Genomic DNA, 17,734 nt, shown 5'->3' on the forward strand with positions numbered 1-17,734 from the left:
TACAGATTTCGGGTACCCACGTTCCAGAAATCTATCACGCAATATAGAAGCTTGAATCTCAAAGTCCATCATTGTAGAACAAATACGTTTTGCACGGAAAAATTGGCTTACAGGTAGCCCACACTTAAAGAGTAAGGGTGATGGCTGTGGAATCTCAACAAATTGTTTTTGTCAGTAGGCTTACGGTACATCGTGGTTCTAAATATACCTTGTTCTAAACGAATCAGAATATCTAGAAATGCAATCTGAGATTCTGATTGCTGCATCGTAAACTTCAAATGAGGATTCTGCTTATTTATCCAATCAAAAAACAACCTCAATCGTCCTTGTGTGCTTCGCCATACCAAAAAGATATCATCTATGTAACGGACCCACAGGGCAACATCTTGCCACCATTCAGCTTTATAAAGTACATCTTCCTCAAACCACATTACATAGATGTTAGCTGTAGTGAGGGCCCAACGGTGATCCCATTGGGATCCCATGAACTTGCAAATAAATTTCAGAATTGAACATGAAATAATTGTGATGCAATACTGTATCCAATAACTGCAAAACAACGCTAGTAGAAATCCTTTGATGGACCAATCTCTGAGTTAAACATTGTTCAATCATCTGGAATGCTTGAGTCTGGGGAATGTTGGTATATAATGCAGCAATGTCTAGCGTTACCAACAAATAATTTTGAGATGTATCTAATGTAGTTGATTGAAGCTTTTGTAAAAAATGTATCGTGTCCTTGACATAAGACTGCGCTTGTGCCACATCTGGTTGGAGACCAGGAAGGTATGCTTAATAGACGGGAAGTATTTTGGATATTCTAATAACTCTAATAAATGTTTGCATGTGCAATCGTTCAGGGCAGGTAAGGTCCCCTAGCTCAGGCAATGATTTTAACTCCTCCCCCCCTCCCCCTCTCAGTCCCTGCCCTGCCACCACCCCCCCCTGCTTACCTCTCCATGTTTCCTCCTTCCACAAGATATATTATGTTAATAATCGCCTAAGATAAATCTACAGCCGAGGTCAATCAATCTGTTTATGTCTCGCTACTCTATTGTTTTTCAGTGACCATTTTATCACTCTCCAGTTGTTATCATTTAAAATCTTTCCTGTCTTCCAACTCCCATGTTTTCGCTCCCTGTTTAATGTAACTTTACCTTCTATATAGTTCTTAATTGGTTTCTCCCTGTTCCATTGTAAACCGGTACGATAAGACCTCGTCTTGAGTATCGGTATAGTAAAAGAATTTAAATAAATAAATAAATAAATAAATAAATAAATAAATATTCACCTTGAAGACGCAAGCTCCTCAGGGTTTGAATGAGGCGCTTGATTGGGTCTCATTAATCTGAGCTGTATGTGATGACATCACAGCAGCGAACGTTGGGATTGGTTCCTGAGCCATCTGTGCACCAAGGTTAAAAGTAGGATCTGTTAGTTAGTAGCGTCTAATGGCGGAGGAGTGCTAATCGCGCCTGGAAGAAATCGCACACATTTGCTTGGATTACCCATAGTTATTTTGGTACACCGACGGATTATTGCACAGGAGAATATCCCCTGAAGAAAGGTCCTGTTTTGGACCAGAAATGCGGCTGCGTCGGGTTTTTTCAATCATACCAGATCGTGAAATTATTTAGATCATTGCATGACTCATTTTTTAGCATATATAGTGAGCATTGTTTATGTGGATGAAAGATATTAATGGGCTATTGATTTTTGATTTGATATCATTCACTGCTATACATTCTAATTCTCCCATCTTACTTTTTAGACTTCTGGCATTAGCATACAAACATTTCAAAGTTTGTTTTTTGTTTGTATTTTCATTCTGCTTTTTAATTGATAGGGATAACTTGGAATTTTTTAGCTCAGCTGAGTTTTTAGTTACAGGCACTTGGACTACCGTATTTTTCGCTCCATAAGACGCACCTGACCATAAGACGCACCTAGGATTCAGAGGGGGAAAATTAAAAAAAAAAAAAATTGTGCTAAACCGGCTCTGCGTCTGGGCGTCTTATGGAGCAAATTAGGGGAGTGCATAGTTTTTTTTTTTCTCCCCATTTTGTTTTTGGGTCTGGGGAGGGCCATTTCGGTCCACTCCCCAGATCAGAAAACTTTTCTTTCTGTGGGAACCCCCAAACCCCCCCCCCCCCATCCCAACCCTTTAAATTAACAACCTCCACCCCCCTGACCCCCCCAAGACCTGCCGAATTAATTTCCTGCAACCCCCCACCCTCCTGACCCCCCCAAGACCTGCCGAATTAATTTCCTGCAACCCCCCACCCTCCTGACCCCCCCAAGACCTGCCAAACGTCCCTGGTGGTCCAGCGGGGGTCCAGGAGCGGTCCGGGAACGATCTCCTGGGCGTGAGCCGTCGGCTGCCAGTAAACAAAATGGCGCCGACGGCCCTATGCCCTCACTATGTCACTGAGACCGACCGCTGCTATTGGTCGGTCTCAGTGACATAGTGAGGGCGTCGGCGCCATTTTGTTTACTGGCAGCCGACGGCCCTATGCCCTCACTATGTCACTGAGACCGACCAATAGCAGCGATCGGTCTCAGTGACATAGTGAGGGCATAGGGCCGTCGGCTGCCAGTAAACAAAATGGCGCCGACGGCCCTATGCCCTCACTATGTCACCGAGACCGACCAATAGCAGCGGTCGGTCTCAGTGACATAGTGAGGGCATAGGGCCGTCGGCGCCATTTTGTTTACTGGCAGCCGACGGCCCACGCCCAGGAGATCATTCCCGGACCCCCGCTGGACCACCAGGGACGTTTGGCAGGTCTTGGGGGGGGTCAGGAGGGTGGAGGGTTGCAGGAAATTAATTTGTCAGGTCTTGGGGGGGGGGTTGTAGGAAATTAAGTCGGCAGGTCTTGGGGGAGTCGGGGGGGGGGGTGTTTGTTAGATTTTTGTTTGGTTTTTTTTTTATATTCGCTCCATAAGACGCACATACATTTTCCCCCCACCTTTGGGGGAAAAAAAGTGCGTCTTATGGAGCGAAAAATACGGTACTTTTCTAATAAATGGAAATAATGAGAAAGTATTACTTACCTGATAATTTCCTTTTCTTTATACAGTCAAATGAATCCAGAACAAGTGGGTTATGCACCTCTACCAGCAGATGGAGACAGAGCAAACTGGCATCACAGTACATATACCCCCCCTGCAGTGACATCAGCCTGCCGGTATTGTCTTCAAAAGCAACTGTGGACAGATTAGCAAAATTCTTGATTAAAAACAAGTACCATTTCAATACTTAGCCAACAGGCTCAGACAAGAATGTATACACATAAGTCTAGGGACTGGATTAACACTTACCAGTAACTCCTGGAACAGTAGCCATGCAAGAGGATCGTAGCCCAATCATTCGGCAGCCATGGGCAGGAAGTTGGATTCATTTGACTATCGTAAAGAAAAGGAAATTATCAGTTAAGTAGTAATTTCTCATTTCTTAGCATCCAGTCAGATGAATCCAGAACAAGTGGGATGTACCCAAGCTACTCCCGAATAGGGCAGGAGGCTGCCCACAGTTCAGTCAAAACCACATGCGCAAAGACTGTGTCCTCCCAGGCCTGCACATCCAGGCGATAATACCTGGAAATGGTGCGCAAGAAGGACCACGTCGCAGCTCAGCAAATGTCGACAGGGGACAACAATCTAACTTCTGCCCATGACACTGCCTGAGCCCTAGTGGAATGAGCCCTAACCTGACTAAGTAACGGCTTCCCCGCATCCATGTATGTGGCTGTGACTACTTCCTTAATCCAGTGAGCTTTCAGAGCCTGCGAGGCTGGCTCTCCCTGTCTAGTACCGCCACGAAGAACAAACAGGCAATACGACTTCCGGAAAGGCTTAGAAACTTCCAGATACCTGACAATATGTTTCTTGACATCCAAGTGTCACAACAGACTCCTCTGCATCTCTCAGAGACAGCAGGCAGTTGGACTGATTCAAGTGAAACTCAGTGACCACGAAGGAACAGTAAACAGCTGTACCATTCCTGGAGTCACCTGAAGGAATGGCTCATGGCAAAACAAGCTTGGAGTTCAGAAACCCTACTCGCAGAGCAAACTGCCACAAGGAACACTGTTTTCAAGGTCAGTAACCTCAAGGACAGGGTATGCAGTGGTCAAACACAGGGCCTGTCAAGAAATCCAATACCAAATTAAGACTCCAAAGGGGCACCAGAAACTGCAAGGGAGGACAAAGATGGTTCACTCCTTTCAGAAAATGGGCCACATCAGGATGAGACAAGGTTCCACCATTTACCTGACCCCTGAAACAAGTGAGAGCATGTCCACCATCTGCTGGAGACAGACTGGGTGTTGTCACTGCAGAGGTATATTATTGTGATGTTAGTTTGCTCAGTCTCCATCTGCTGTTAGAGGTGCATAACCCACTTGGTTCTGGATTCATCTAACTGGACGCTAAGAAAGACTTTTTTTTTTTTTTACTCCCATCTCCAGGACAAACATGAATCGAAAAAGATGCTTTCACTTTTTTTTTCCTTTTATCACCTTTCCAAATCTATTAGGACATAAAAGTAACAAGAAAAACCAATGCTGACAAGAATTATACCACTGTTATATTTCATCTATTTCATGAAGTGTCCCCACATTGAATTTTCTAGCTGGAAATCACATTTCAAACAACACTTCCATTATGTTACGTAAATTAATACCAGACTTCCACGTTAGATGCGTCACTTAATATTACTGTAGAGCACTTGCAAATGTTAAGAACTTGACAATTATTGCATTTTCTTTCTAATATGAGGTAGGTTTTAAAGGAATCCACAAATCCAAATTTAAAGTAGTAAGTCAAAAGAGCAAACTCACATTTAATGCACTTGTAACTCTAGTATAATAAAGTCTTCTTGTAGTGTTGTGACATAACAATTACCATCAAAATCAAGTTCAAGAATTTAAATCAATGACAGCAGGGAAAAAGATATACTGAGAGAAAGAGAGAGACTAGGAACTCTGGTTTGGTAGCCAATAAGGATACCACATCTAGAAAAGCATTAGTGGGCACTTGGGCTTGCAACTGACAGTTCGAATGGTCCATTTTATCACAGCTTGGTGCTGGTGTTAGCTAACTCCCAGGGCAGATGTGGGGCTGGACTCAGGAACAGCGGTTTAGAGCAGGAACACGACTGGCCCAGCAATAGGGTCTTCTATCTGACCAGTCACCTCCCCTCAAGCTGAGCTCTCAGGATCTGGTGGCTGGCAGGACTTGGCAGGAGGTGCACTCAGGAACAGATGCAAGGGGCACCCAGTAGGTCAGAGCTTGGCTGCAGAAAAACAGGCAGGGAACAGAAAGGTGTCCACACAGAATCCCAAGACAAGGAGTGCACCACAAACATGACAGAAGAAACATACAAGGACAGGAACCAGAAGGCCACCGACAAGGGCCAGTACAACAAGACACAAACAAAGCATAAGTCCATAAAATTAGGCCAAATAAACCAGAACAAGAATAAAAAGGCTAGAACATACACATTGAACAGCAGGTCATAATACCTGGACCAATTACTCAACAGAAGGCCAATACAAAGGTTAAGACTAAGGCATGAAGGGCCAGAACAAGGACCAGGCTAGGACCCAAGCTGAGTCCAGATGCTGAGAGTGAGGCAGGCTTTTATCCTGTGGCAGTGCAAGGAACATGGCTGTCAGCAGGACCTCCAAACAATACAGCCTGCAGGACTGAGCAGAGGTAACTTGGCCTACTGAGGGCCCCTGCTGGTAGGAGACAAGCACTGCACAGGTATCCTCACACAAATATGTCCCATTATCTAGGTTTGGGAATTTTTGCTGGCCCTATCAGTACAGTAGTAGTAGAATTCTTCTTTTGTAGGACTGTTCACTAGCTAATACATTAACAGATATCACTTACTTCCTTATGACCCTTCTAAAAATTTGGTATTCATTTATCATCTTATCTCTCTCCTCTGCCATTAATGCAATTACATTTCCTTACCTATATCTCATTTTTGATCTTATTAAAATATGTGTTCCATCATTTGTAAGTCATTTTTATAAACATCCTATCCAACCTTGCTTCAATATTTTTGTTGTGATATTTAGAGAACTTGCCAATTTACAGTACTAGTTATTCAATTCTTTAGCTGCACATGATACTATGATTTTTTAAAGGAAAAGCCATGTTTTAAAATCCCTACTCTCCCTTGCATTTCTTCAGAACATGCAAAGGGTTCCAATACCACCATCAAGGTAGTGCCTGTGACATCAAAATCATACTAAGCAACACAGTGAAACAAAAATAGCTTATATCACAGAGGGCAGAGATTTTTGAAAACACCTCTGGTTTTTCATTGGACAAATGCAGCCAAGGGTTGGATGCAGATTGAAACACAAAGAACAATATGTGTTGTAAAGTCTTCAAAAGTATCCCAGCTGCCAAGTCTTCAACCACTGTTCAAGTTTTCTTAAATCATTTTTAATTCTCTCTACTCCCTCAGGTGCTTCCTCTCTATTGCAGATCTTAGTATCATCTGCAAATAGATAAATTTTACCTTCTATCCCTTCTGCAATGTTGCTCACAGAGATATTGAACAGAATTAGTCCCAATACTGGACCCTGTGGCACTCCACTTAACATGGTTTTCTCTTCAGAGTATATTCCATTTATCAATACATGCCATCTCCTTTCAGTCAACAGTTTGTAATTCACGCCATCACCTTGGCCCTCACTCCCAAGCTTCTCATTTTATTCACAAGCCTCCTATGTGGGACAGTATCAAAAGGTTTGCTGAAATCCAAGTAGATCACATCGACAACTCTTCCTTGATCTAATTCTCTAGTCACCAATCAAAAAAATCAATCAGATTTGTCTGACAGGACCTTACCCTGGTGAATCCATGCTACATTGTGATTAGCAACCCACTGGATTGTAGATAGTTCACTATTATTTCCTTCAACAGAGTCTCCATTAATTTTCCAACCACCAAGGTGAGGCTAACTGGCCTGTAGTTTCTGGGCTTCTCTCTGCTACCATTCTTGTGAAGCAGGACCACAACCGCTCTTCTCCAATCCTGCAGCACCACTCCCGTTTCCAGGGATCTATTGAGCAGGTCCTTCAGCGGACCTGCCAGAACATCTGAGCTCTTTCAGTATCTCATCTGGTCCCATGGCTTTACAGTTTTCAGTTTGCCTAGCTCCTCCCATACATTATCTTCTGTAAATGGAGTTTCATCTACTTCATCCCCATCTATGTTCTTCTTAACCAGCAATGGTCCTTCGCCAGGGTCTTCTTTAGTGAATACTGAACAAAAGTATTTGTTTAATAAATTCTGCCATTTCTTTGTTACTCTCTACACATTGCTGCTTCTCACCTTTCAGTTTCACTAACCACTTCTGACCTCCCTTCTTTCACTGATATAGCTGAAAAATGTTTTGTCTCCTCACTTTACCTTTTTGACCATCCTTTCTTCCGCCTGAATTTGCCTACCTTATTTCTTTCTTCATCTCCCTCAGTTTTAACAGATATTCTTCCCTGTGTTCCTTTATACTTCTTGAATGGTTGCTTTTTGCCTTTATTTTTTCAGCCACCTCCTTAGAGAACCAGATAGGTTTCTTTTTCCTCTTACTCGTTTACTTTTCTAACATATAGATTTTTTGCCTTAGTAATAGTTCCTTTTAACTTGGCCCACTGTTGTTCCACCTCACCTATTTTCTCTCAGTCTTCCAGTTCTTGCTCCAGGTAAATCCCCATTTCCACAAAGTCCATATTTTTGAAATTCGTAACTTGGGACTTCATGTAACTTCTCTGTATCCTAGTCACAAAATTGAGCTACATCATCTGATGATCACTGGTGCTCAGGTGAGCCCCTACCAGAACATTAGAGACATTATCACCATTAGTGAGCACCAGATCGAGTATCACACCCTCCCTTGTGGGTTCCATTACCATTTGTTTGAGCAGAGCCCCTTGAAGAGCATCCACTATCTCTCTACTTCTCATAGATTCCACAGAAGGGATACTCTAATCCTCATCTGGCAGATTAAAATCTCCAACAAGCCTCACTCTGCCTTTCTTTCCCATCTTTTGGATGTCGTCAATGAGCTCTCTGTCCAGTTCTTCCTTTTGAGTCAGTGGCCTATAGATCACACCAGAAAAAATGGAAGCACCATCTTATTTTATTTTTTTTTTTTAAGGAAGGTCCACAATGCTTCTTCTCTAACCCACGTTCCTTGTAATTCAGTTGATGGATATTGTTTTTGACATAAAGAGTTATTCCTCCCCCTTTTCTGTCCTTTCTTATCAAGATATAGCCCAGGATGGCTGTATCCCAATTGTGGGAATCAGTGAACCAGGTTTCCGTAACGGCAACAATGTCCAAGTCCGCCTCCACCATTAGGGCCTGTGGTCTAGAATTTTGTTATCCAGACTATGAGCATTTGTAGTCATAACTTTTCAGCTGCTCTCTGTATTCAACTTTTATGCTTTATTGAACTGATTGATTTTGTTACTTTCCCTTTCCTCTTCCTGTTTTGTTTGGGGGTGACATACCAAATTCAAAGACCACTTCTTGCCACCCCTGCTCCCTAGTTTTAAATGCCCAATAATGTATGATCTGAATTTTTCAATTAGTATCCTCTTTCCTGCCACAGACAAATGTAGGCCATCCTTACCATATAATCTTTTATTGCTCCACACAATGCCACAGCCTTCAATGTATCCAAAACCATTTTCCATATACCAGGTTTTGAGCCAGACATCAAAATTATCTATATGGCATAACCTTTCACTTCCCTTTCCATGAACAGGTAGTATTCTGAAAAGGCAATAGTCTTTGACAAGTGTCTAATCTTCACCCCTAGATTTTGGAAATCTTCCTGTACTTTGGGGACACAGTTTCTAGCAAGGTCATTGGTAACCAGATGGATGATAACATTGATATCAGAGTTCTTACTTTCTTCTAAAATTGCATTGACCACCTGGATGGCATTCCAGTAGTTGAGGATCCTGGAGTGCATTTAATCATTGTGTCCCCAAATTGGTTCCTCTGATGACAGAGTCTCCCAGCAGAAGCAGCTTTTAAAAACATCATAAAAGGTTTAGAATTGTGTGCATTACTACTTTTCTTTTTACATTTCCATTTTCAATAGTCATTTAATTTCTGATTTTTACAGAAATGAACAGGAGATACAAATTAAAGTGAATTGTGGTCCTAGTAAACAATTCTGTCCTCATCCTCAGAGATAAGGAAAGGTGGTCTCTAAATTAATTTTAAAGACTGGGGCCTTTGAACATTTTTTTTTTCTGGTGAGACAGACTTTTTTACTGAAGACAGAGCTGAACACAGAGTATGTCTGAGCAGCCTTGGATAATTATATTTAGTTGTCCCTATATCAGATCATCTTCAAGTCAGACAAAACACCTGTCAAGATCATCTAAACTCAGAAATTTATTACAGCCCAAAAATGTAAAGCAAAGTTCTTTATCACGCCTGACAGAGATGGGTTTAACTGTATCACTGGAAACCAGAAAAACAAACAGGATTTAGTTTGATCAGCACTAGATGCAAAATACTGACTGAATTTAAGGCAGATGAGATGCTTCTTAATCCTGTACAATACACAATTAGGTTGTTATTGCCAAAAGGATTTGTCTGGCTAAGTTCAGGAATTATAGCGGAATGATGAGTCATGAAAAAAAAAAGGGGTGAGGGTGATATTGAGCCGGTGGCCGCATCGTGGCAGTGTGTTTTCACCCGCCATGGTTGCAGTGCACTGCCCACTATCGCCCCCATAGCGCCACAGCAAAAGGTGTTATTTCCGGTGCTACCATCAGTGATAATGGGTAAAACATTATCGCCCACGGTGGTACCGGCATCAAAATTTTATTAACCTTGCCCTAATCCCTCCCCTTTCCCTCATTTAAATCTTAACGTAGCGATGCTGTCATTATCGCGTGCGATAACACCTCATCATTTTTTAATGAATGACCCAGTTAGTGAGGCAATCCTTGAGTTTTAAATATTCCGCCCTGCTGAACGACTAAGTTTTAACCAGGTAAACCTCAGGAGGCTAAAAAAAGCAGGGAAGGAGCACTCCAGGGGTTTGGCTTAAATTTAACTGGCTAGCACTGTTATTCAGCACTCACCAGGTAAAGGTAGCCAACTAAAAGGCCGATACAAAACGGTTTGCTCAGCTGAGCGCACCGTTTAGCCCCCCCGTTTGGCCGTGCGTTTTTGACGCGCTATTATTACCTCTTATACTGTAAGGGGTAATAGCGCGTGGAAAACACGCTGCCAACCCCCCTCCCCGAAACTAAAAGCGCTCATCACATGCAAATGCATGTTGATGAGCCTATTAGTTAGTACCCGCAATACAGAAAGTAAAATGTGCAGCCAAGCCGCACATTTTACTCTCATAAATTAAATTCTGCCAAAAGGCAGGAGTTAATTTCAGACGGCAGCGGGCAAGTGTACAGAAAAGCAGAAAAAACTGCTTTTCTGTACACCCTTCAACTTAATATCATAGTGATATTAAGTCGGAGGCCCCAAAAATAAAAATAAAAAAAAAAAAAAATCTGCCCGCAGGTTGGAAAACAGACGCTCAACTTTACTGGCATCCGTTTTCCGAGTCAGTAGCTGTCAGCGGGTTTGACAACCCACGCCGGTAAAATTAAGTGTTTGGCTGTCAGACCTGCTGACAGCTGCCGCTTCCGCCAATAAGGAGGCACTAGGGACTAGCTAGTGTCCCTAGCGCCTCCTTATTAGCGCGGGCCCTAATTTAAATACAGAATTACGCGCCCAGGACAGGTGCCTGGGCGCACGTCGGGAGAGTGGGCGCTCGCCTCGGAGCACCGGCTCTCCCGCAGACTTTACTGAATGGGCCTGTAAATAAGGTCAGAAAAATAGCAGGCCTAAACTTAGCTGGAGAACTAAAAAAAGATCCTCCTTCCCTCCGATTCCCCTCTCTTACAAAATGGTGTTGCCAAATCCTCACTCTGGCAATCTTAACCACCAAAAAGTAGCCCCCGGGCTGAACACTAAGTACAATATAGTTGACAGCTACCACACACTAGAATTAATTTGATTTTGCCATCATGCTGCTTTCAGAGAAACAGTTATTTCAGTCCACTTAGATAATTTAAAAAATTTGTTGATCTTTATATCAACCTAAAGACACATAAGAAAATATCAACTGAGAAACTTGCAAAAAAAAAAATAGAAAATAAACCAAGCATATGTGGGTGTCCTGCTGGAGCGTAATAATTATCTTCTGAAGGTAGGGCTGGATTTCTGATATGGGCGCCCATAAGCAGGACTGTAGGAGAGTATGAGGCCCCTCTACCCGCCCCCAACTCCCCTCCAGAGTCCAAGTGCCACAGCAGGGCTTCTTTGAAGTGGACGGCAGGAGCAGGCTCCTCCTTGGCACAGTTGCATGCCTCTTTTGCCTGGGTATTTGGTGTCTTCAAAATGTGGCATGCTAGGCAATTGTCTATTCCTAAATCTGGGCCTGTCTGAAGGGGAATACTGCCTGCTAACTACAGCAACATGGAATTACTTTTCCTACCCCACAACAATGTTTCTCACTACACGTGGGGAAGCTTAGCGAATGCTAGATTCTTTTAATTATTTTGTCTCCCTTCTGCGTGTGCCTTGCTGACAAGTATTTTAAAATGCACCCAAACTTTCCTCTTGGTTTCAAAAAGAGAGCTGACCATTATATTTGTGCATTTCTGCCTTACTAGAATGGTGGCAAAAGCAGCTGAGAGAGAGAGAGCAGAAAGAAGTCTTGAAAATAGTTTTCCATTTTTACAATTAAAAAAAAAGGTCAACCTACCTTATTAAATTCTGTTCATCCTTGAACTTTTCTGACCTTCTGATCTGCTGTGGTTTTTTTGTGTTTTTAACATAAAATGATGCATTAGAATTCGCTGGAACTTTCCTTTAAAATAGACAATGTGGGAAGATCCTGCAACTTACCTGATATGGTGTACAAATTTGAGTGCTGGTGTTCAAAGTCAGGTCGGGTATTATTTCTGCCTCGAAAGCTGGCAGGGAGGGTTAGAGATATATGCCTAGGTGAAAAAATAAAATAGAAAATACATTTAATAAATAAATTAAAAAGAAACTGAGAAATACTATTGTGAACTAATATGAAAGGGCTTCTCTAAACTATTCCCTCAAGTAAAAAAAAACAAATAAATCAATAATTAACAATTGATTCGAGGTGGTGATGAGTTTGCCCACAGTCATGCTAAATGAATCCATATTGGAGAGCTGTTCCCTAAAGCTAATAACCAGTGTTTTCACAAAAACATCTGCTGGAAGGAACTGCAAGCTAAGGTTAAAACTATTAATGCTACTGTGGGTCGTCCTGGACTCCATCATTTTTGCTCAATTGCATTAAAATCTCTTCATTGCAAAAAGCAGCACTTGAAGGAAGCACAAGGAGGAGAGCGGGTGGGTACTTCAGAGCAGATGGATGCTGCAAGGTATATTGCAGTAAAGTCTCGTCCATTTGCTCGGTCCCAGCAATGTCACATTTTGTCATGAAGAAATACTGTACTAGAATAAGCATTCAAACATCTCATCTATAATGTGCAATTTATGTGGTGCTTTACATGAAAGTGAAACCTCAGAGCACTCTTCAGGCACAAAGACTGAACTAACAGTATTGCCTATGACAACTGGCTATGACTTGCTCAAGAGGGGGGACAGTCAGAGTCTGTAGTAAATGTAGAGATTACTTACCTGATAATCTCGTTTTCCTTAGTGTATGCAGATGGACTCAAAACAAGTGGGTATAGTGTGCTCGTGCTAGCAGTTGGAGACAGATCTGACGTCAGCACGGGTCCATATACCCCCACAGGAAGTGCCGCAAATCAGTAATCTTCCTTGCAAAAGCTGTAGCTGACCGATCGATTAAATGAACAGGATTACCCTGACCGATTGACAGTAGCTGGAGACCGCCAGTGTTCTCAACCGGAAGGCGTCGACACCCGACAGGGTGGATGGCCTATTATAAGAAAAACATGGCTTATCGTGAGTCAGTGAATCCCCATGTATGCCGGCAGCCGGGCGGGATGCTGAGTCCATCTGCATACACTAAGGAAAACGAGATTATCAGGTAAGTAATCTCTACATTTCCTAGCGTGTAGCAGATGGACTCAAAACAAGTGGAATGTACAAAAGCTACTCCCGGACTGGGCAGGAGGCTGCCCGAGGTCCGTTCAGGATTGCCCTCGCAAATGCTGTGTCCTCCCTGGCCTGGACGTCCAGACGATAGAATCTGGAGAAGGTATGGAGGGAGGACCACGTCATTGCTCTAAATATTTCTGCAGGCGACAGCATCCTAGTTTCTGCCCAAGAGGCCGCTTGCGCTCTGGTAGAGTGAGCCTTGACCCGTAGAGGCGGTGGTTTTCCCGCTTCTACGTAGGCTGCCTTGATAACTTCTTTGATCCAGCGGGCGATGGTTGCCCGTGAGGCCACTTCCCCTTGCTTCTTCCCGCTGTGAAGGACGAACAGGTGGTCCGTCTTTTGTACTGCTTCTGACATTTCCAGGTATATGGACAGCAGCCTACCGATGTCGAGATGGCGTAGTATTCGACCTTCTTCCGACTTCTTCAAACCTTCCGTGGTAGGCAAGGATATGGTTTGGTTGAGGTGGAAGTGTGAGACTACTTTGGGTAAGAAGGAAGGAGCGGTGCGAAGATGGATAGCCTCTGGAGTGATTCTGAGAAACGGATCACGGCAGGACAGTGCTTGTAGCTCTGAGATGAGGCGTGCTGAGCATACAGCCAGCAGGAACACCATCTTCAAGGTTAACAAACGGAGGGACAGGCCTCGAAGTGGTCTGAAGGCGTGTCCCGCTAGAAATTCCAAAACCAGGTTGAGGTTCCACAGGGGTACTGGCCACTTCAGTGGCGGGCGAATGTGTTTGACTCCTTTCAGGAAACGTGAAACGTCTGGGTGTGTGGCGATACTGTTGCCGTCACTCCGGGGACCGTAGCAGGATAGCGCTGCCACTTGAACCTTGATGGAATTGAGGGACAGACCCTTCTGAAGGCCATCTTGCAGGAAATCCAAAATGATAGGGATTTTAGCGGCATGTGGATTGGTGCTGTGAGTTTCGCACCAGGCTTCAAATACTCTCCAGATCCTTATATATGTTAGTGATGTGGAGAACTTGCGTGCTCGTCGGAGTGTATCTATTACCGGCCCCGAGTATCCTCTTTTCTTCAGTCTAACCCTCTCAATGGCCAGACCATAAGAGAGAATTGAGCTGGATCCTCGTGGAGGATGGGACCTTGCCGCAGCAGGTCCCTGTGTGGAGGCAGGGGAAATGGAGTCCCTGCCAGTAGTCTTCTCATGTCTGCGTACCAGGGTCTTCTTGGCCAGTCCGGGGCCACTAGAAGAACTAGGCCTCTGTGCCGCTGAATCTAGTGTATAATGGCGCCCAGCAGGGGCCATGGAGGAAAGGCATATAGCCGGATCCCCTGAGGCCATGGCTGTACCAGGGCGTCGATCCCCTGGGATAGCGGATCCCACCAGCGGCTGAAATATCTGGGTACTTGAGCGTTGGACCTGTCTGCTAGTAGGTCCATGCCCGGCGTCCCCCACTGATCCACAATCATCTGGAAAGCTGTGGGCGACAGCTGCCATTCCCCTGGATTTAGGCTTTCTCTGCTGAGGAAGTCTGCTGTGGTGTTGTCCTTCCCGGCGATGTGGACGGCGGAGATGTCCTGGAGATTTGCTTCCGCCCAAGTCATCAGGGGGGCTATTTTCTAGGGATACCTGTTGGCTTCTGGTTCCGCCCTGTCGGTTGATGTATGCCACCGTAGTGGCGTTGTCCGACATCACTCTGACCGCTCTGTTTCGAAGTCTGTGTGCAAATCACAGGCACGCTAGCCTGACTGCCCGTGCCTCTAGTCGGTTGATGTTCCACCCCAACTCTTCTCTGTTCCACCGCCCTTGGGCAGTGAGTTATTCGCAGTGTGCTCCCCATCCGTTCAGGCTGGCATCTGTAGTGAGCAGGGTCCAGGTTGGGGAGGACATTCTTGACCCCCGGCTCAAGTGGCCAGGCTGCAGCCACCACCGCATCTGAATCCGCACTCTGGCTGGTAGAGGTAGGTGTATGTGTAGTTCTGTGATCGTGGGCTCCACCGAGAAAGGAGGGCACGTTGTAATGGTCTCATATGAGCCCAAAAGCATGGTATCACCTCCAGCGTGGATGCCATAAGGCCGAGGACCTGTAGGTAATCCCAAGCTGTGGGCCGGGTGGCGCTCAGCAGGGCCTGCAGACGATTCCGGAGCTTTGCTCTCCTCTTGGCAGTCAGACTGACCTTGTCTTCCAGGGTGTCGAATCGGACTCCTAGGTATTCCAGCGACTGAGAACGCTGTAGGGAACTCTTGTTCAAGTTTACTACCCATCCTAGGCTTTCCAGAAGAGATATAACTCTGTTGGTTGCATGGTGGCTCTCCTCCGGGGACTTTGCCCTGATCAGCCAATCGTCCAGGTAGGGATGGACGAGGATCTCTTCCTTCCTGAGTGACGCCGCCACTACTACTATGACCTTGGTAAAGGCTAACTCGAAGGGTAAAGCTCGGAACTGGAAGTGTTGATTCAGGACTTTGAAGCGTAAATAGCGCTGGTGATCCCGATGGATTGGGATATGCAAGTAGGCTTCCGGCAGATCTAGGGATGTGAGAAACTTCCCTGGCTGTACTGCATTCTTGACAGACCGCAGGGTTTCCATGCGAAAGCTGGGGACCCGTAGGTGCCGGTTGACTGACTTGAGGTCCAGGACGGGCCTGAAAGTGCCCTCCTTCTTGGGTACTATTAAATAAATGGAATAATGCCCAGAATGTTCCTCCCATGCAGACACTGGAATGATGGCTTTTAGGGATAGGAGCCTCCGCAAGGTAACTTCTAGTGCCGCCCCCTCTTGAGGGCTGAACAAGAAGATTCCACAAACTTGTCCGGCGGGAGCTGAAGAAAGTCCAGGTAATACCCTTCTTGGATGATGGCGAGGACCCACTGGTCCGAGGTAATCTCGACCCACCTGCGGTAGAAGAGGGTTAGCCTGCCCCCTATGGCTGCTACCCCCGGATGGGTCGGCTGATTGTCATTGTGGGGTGCAGCCGGGACCAGAGCCCGAGCCGGTTCTCCTCTTGTTGTACTTAGTCCGAAAGGACTGGTTCCTGGCCTGAGAACGAGGTGCTTGGTAGCGAGCCCTGTAAGGGTTGAAGCGCTGAGAGTTTCTACCTCTGGATGGCCTAAGAAAAGGGCGCTGGGCCCTCCTGGACCTGTCTTCTGGTAGACGGGGTAATGGAGAGGCGCCCCATGTATTAGTCAATTTCTCGAGGTCGCTGCCGAACAAGAGGGATCCCTTAAAGGGCATTCTCGTGAGGCGAGTCTTGGAGGAGGAGTTGGCCGACCAATTACGTAGCCAGAGGTGTCTTCTGGCTGCCACTGAGGATGATACTCCTTTGGCTGCTGTACGAACTAGGTCGGAGGCAGCGTCAGTGAGGAACGAGAGGGCTGATTCCATTTCTTCTCCTGGGGTGCTGTTCCTGGCTTGTGATAAGCAGGAGCGCGTCACCACGGTGCAGCAGGTCGCAATTCGTAGGGAAATAGCTGCCACCTCAAAGGCTTGTTTCAGAATGGCGTCCATGCGCCGGTCATGTGCATCCTTGAGGGCCGCCCCTTCCTCCACCGGAATGGTGGTGCGCTTCAAAATTGCGCTAACTATGGCGTCTACCATCGGGCATGCCAGCAGCTCCTTGGTTGCCGGGTCTAGGGGGTACATGCTAGACAAAGCCCGACCCCCTTTGAAGGAAGCGTCTGGCGCATTCCACTCCAGATCGATTAACTGCTGTGCTGCTTGTAGGAGGGGAAAATGGTGGGCCGTTGGACGCAGGCCCTCTAGCAGGGGGTTCATTCTGGGTTCCCCTGGGGTGCCCTGGACTGGTATAGCCAGCTCCGACAGGCATTGAGAGACCAGGTCTGGAAGATCCTCCTTAGGAAAGAAGTGTCTCATGGTTCGATATGGTTCTATCCCAGAGGGGAGTTCTCCCTCCTCGGGGGGCTCGCCATCTTCCTCAGAATAATCCGAGTCCCCATAAGTGGGGCTTCCGGGTGGCGGTTGGCCATGCGTAGGCCTTGAGCGTCCCGGGGCAGGGTCATCCGGTATGTATGGGCCCGGTCGGGGATCAGACTGCATCTTGACGAAGGCATGAATCCCCTTGAATAATTCCACCCAGGAGAGGGAAGCAGGTTCTAGCCGTAGGGGCACCAGGTCTGTAGGGTTCCCTGGCTGCTCACCGCGGCCTGCTAGGTTCGGGGTTTTCCCTGAGGAACTGGCAGTCAAACTGGGCTGAGACCGGCCCTGGCCTGGAACTCCCAGGGCCTCTTCACATTGGGCACATAGAGAGTCTGTTTCCTCGCTCTGTGTGGCTCTGAGGTGGCATGCTGAGCAGAGGCCTAGAGCTCTTATGCCTGAGTCTTGAGGTGCCGGCTCTGCGGCCGCATGGGCTCTCTTACGCTCCATCGCGTCTGAGCTCCTATCAATGAGCGCCTATAAGTGTGCGCTTATCCTATGAACGTGCGCCTATGAGCGTGCGCCTATGGACGTGCACTATCAGTGTGCGCGTAACCATGTGCGCGTATGGACGTGCGCCTATCAACGTGCGCCTATCAACGTGCGCGTATCAACGTGCGCGTATCAACGTGCGCGTATCCGCGTGCGCCTAT

At 45.9% G+C, this 17,734-nt stretch overlaps 1 protein-coding gene across 3 annotated transcripts in view; it reads right to left on the reverse strand.

Annotated features, from left to right (window-relative positions):
* The window catches only part of MVB12B (multivesicular body subunit 12B), a 340,289-nt gene that overhangs the window by 130,776 nt on the left and 191,779 nt on the right, over positions 1-17,734 (reverse strand). For all 3 annotated transcript variants that reach the window (XM_029612225.1, XM_029612223.1, XM_029612222.1), the window contains exon 7: positions 11,962-12,056. In XM_029612225.1, coding sequence (XP_029468085.1) covers positions 11,962-12,056 — 95 coding nt within the window. The remainder of the gene's footprint in view (positions 1-11,961; positions 12,057-17,734) is intronic.

Source organism: Rhinatrema bivittatum, chromosome 8 (assembly GCF_901001135.1).
Source record: "Rhinatrema bivittatum chromosome 8, aRhiBiv1.1, whole genome shotgun sequence".
Lineage (NCBI taxonomy): Eukaryota > Metazoa > Chordata > Amphibia > Gymnophiona > Rhinatrematidae > Rhinatrema > Rhinatrema bivittatum.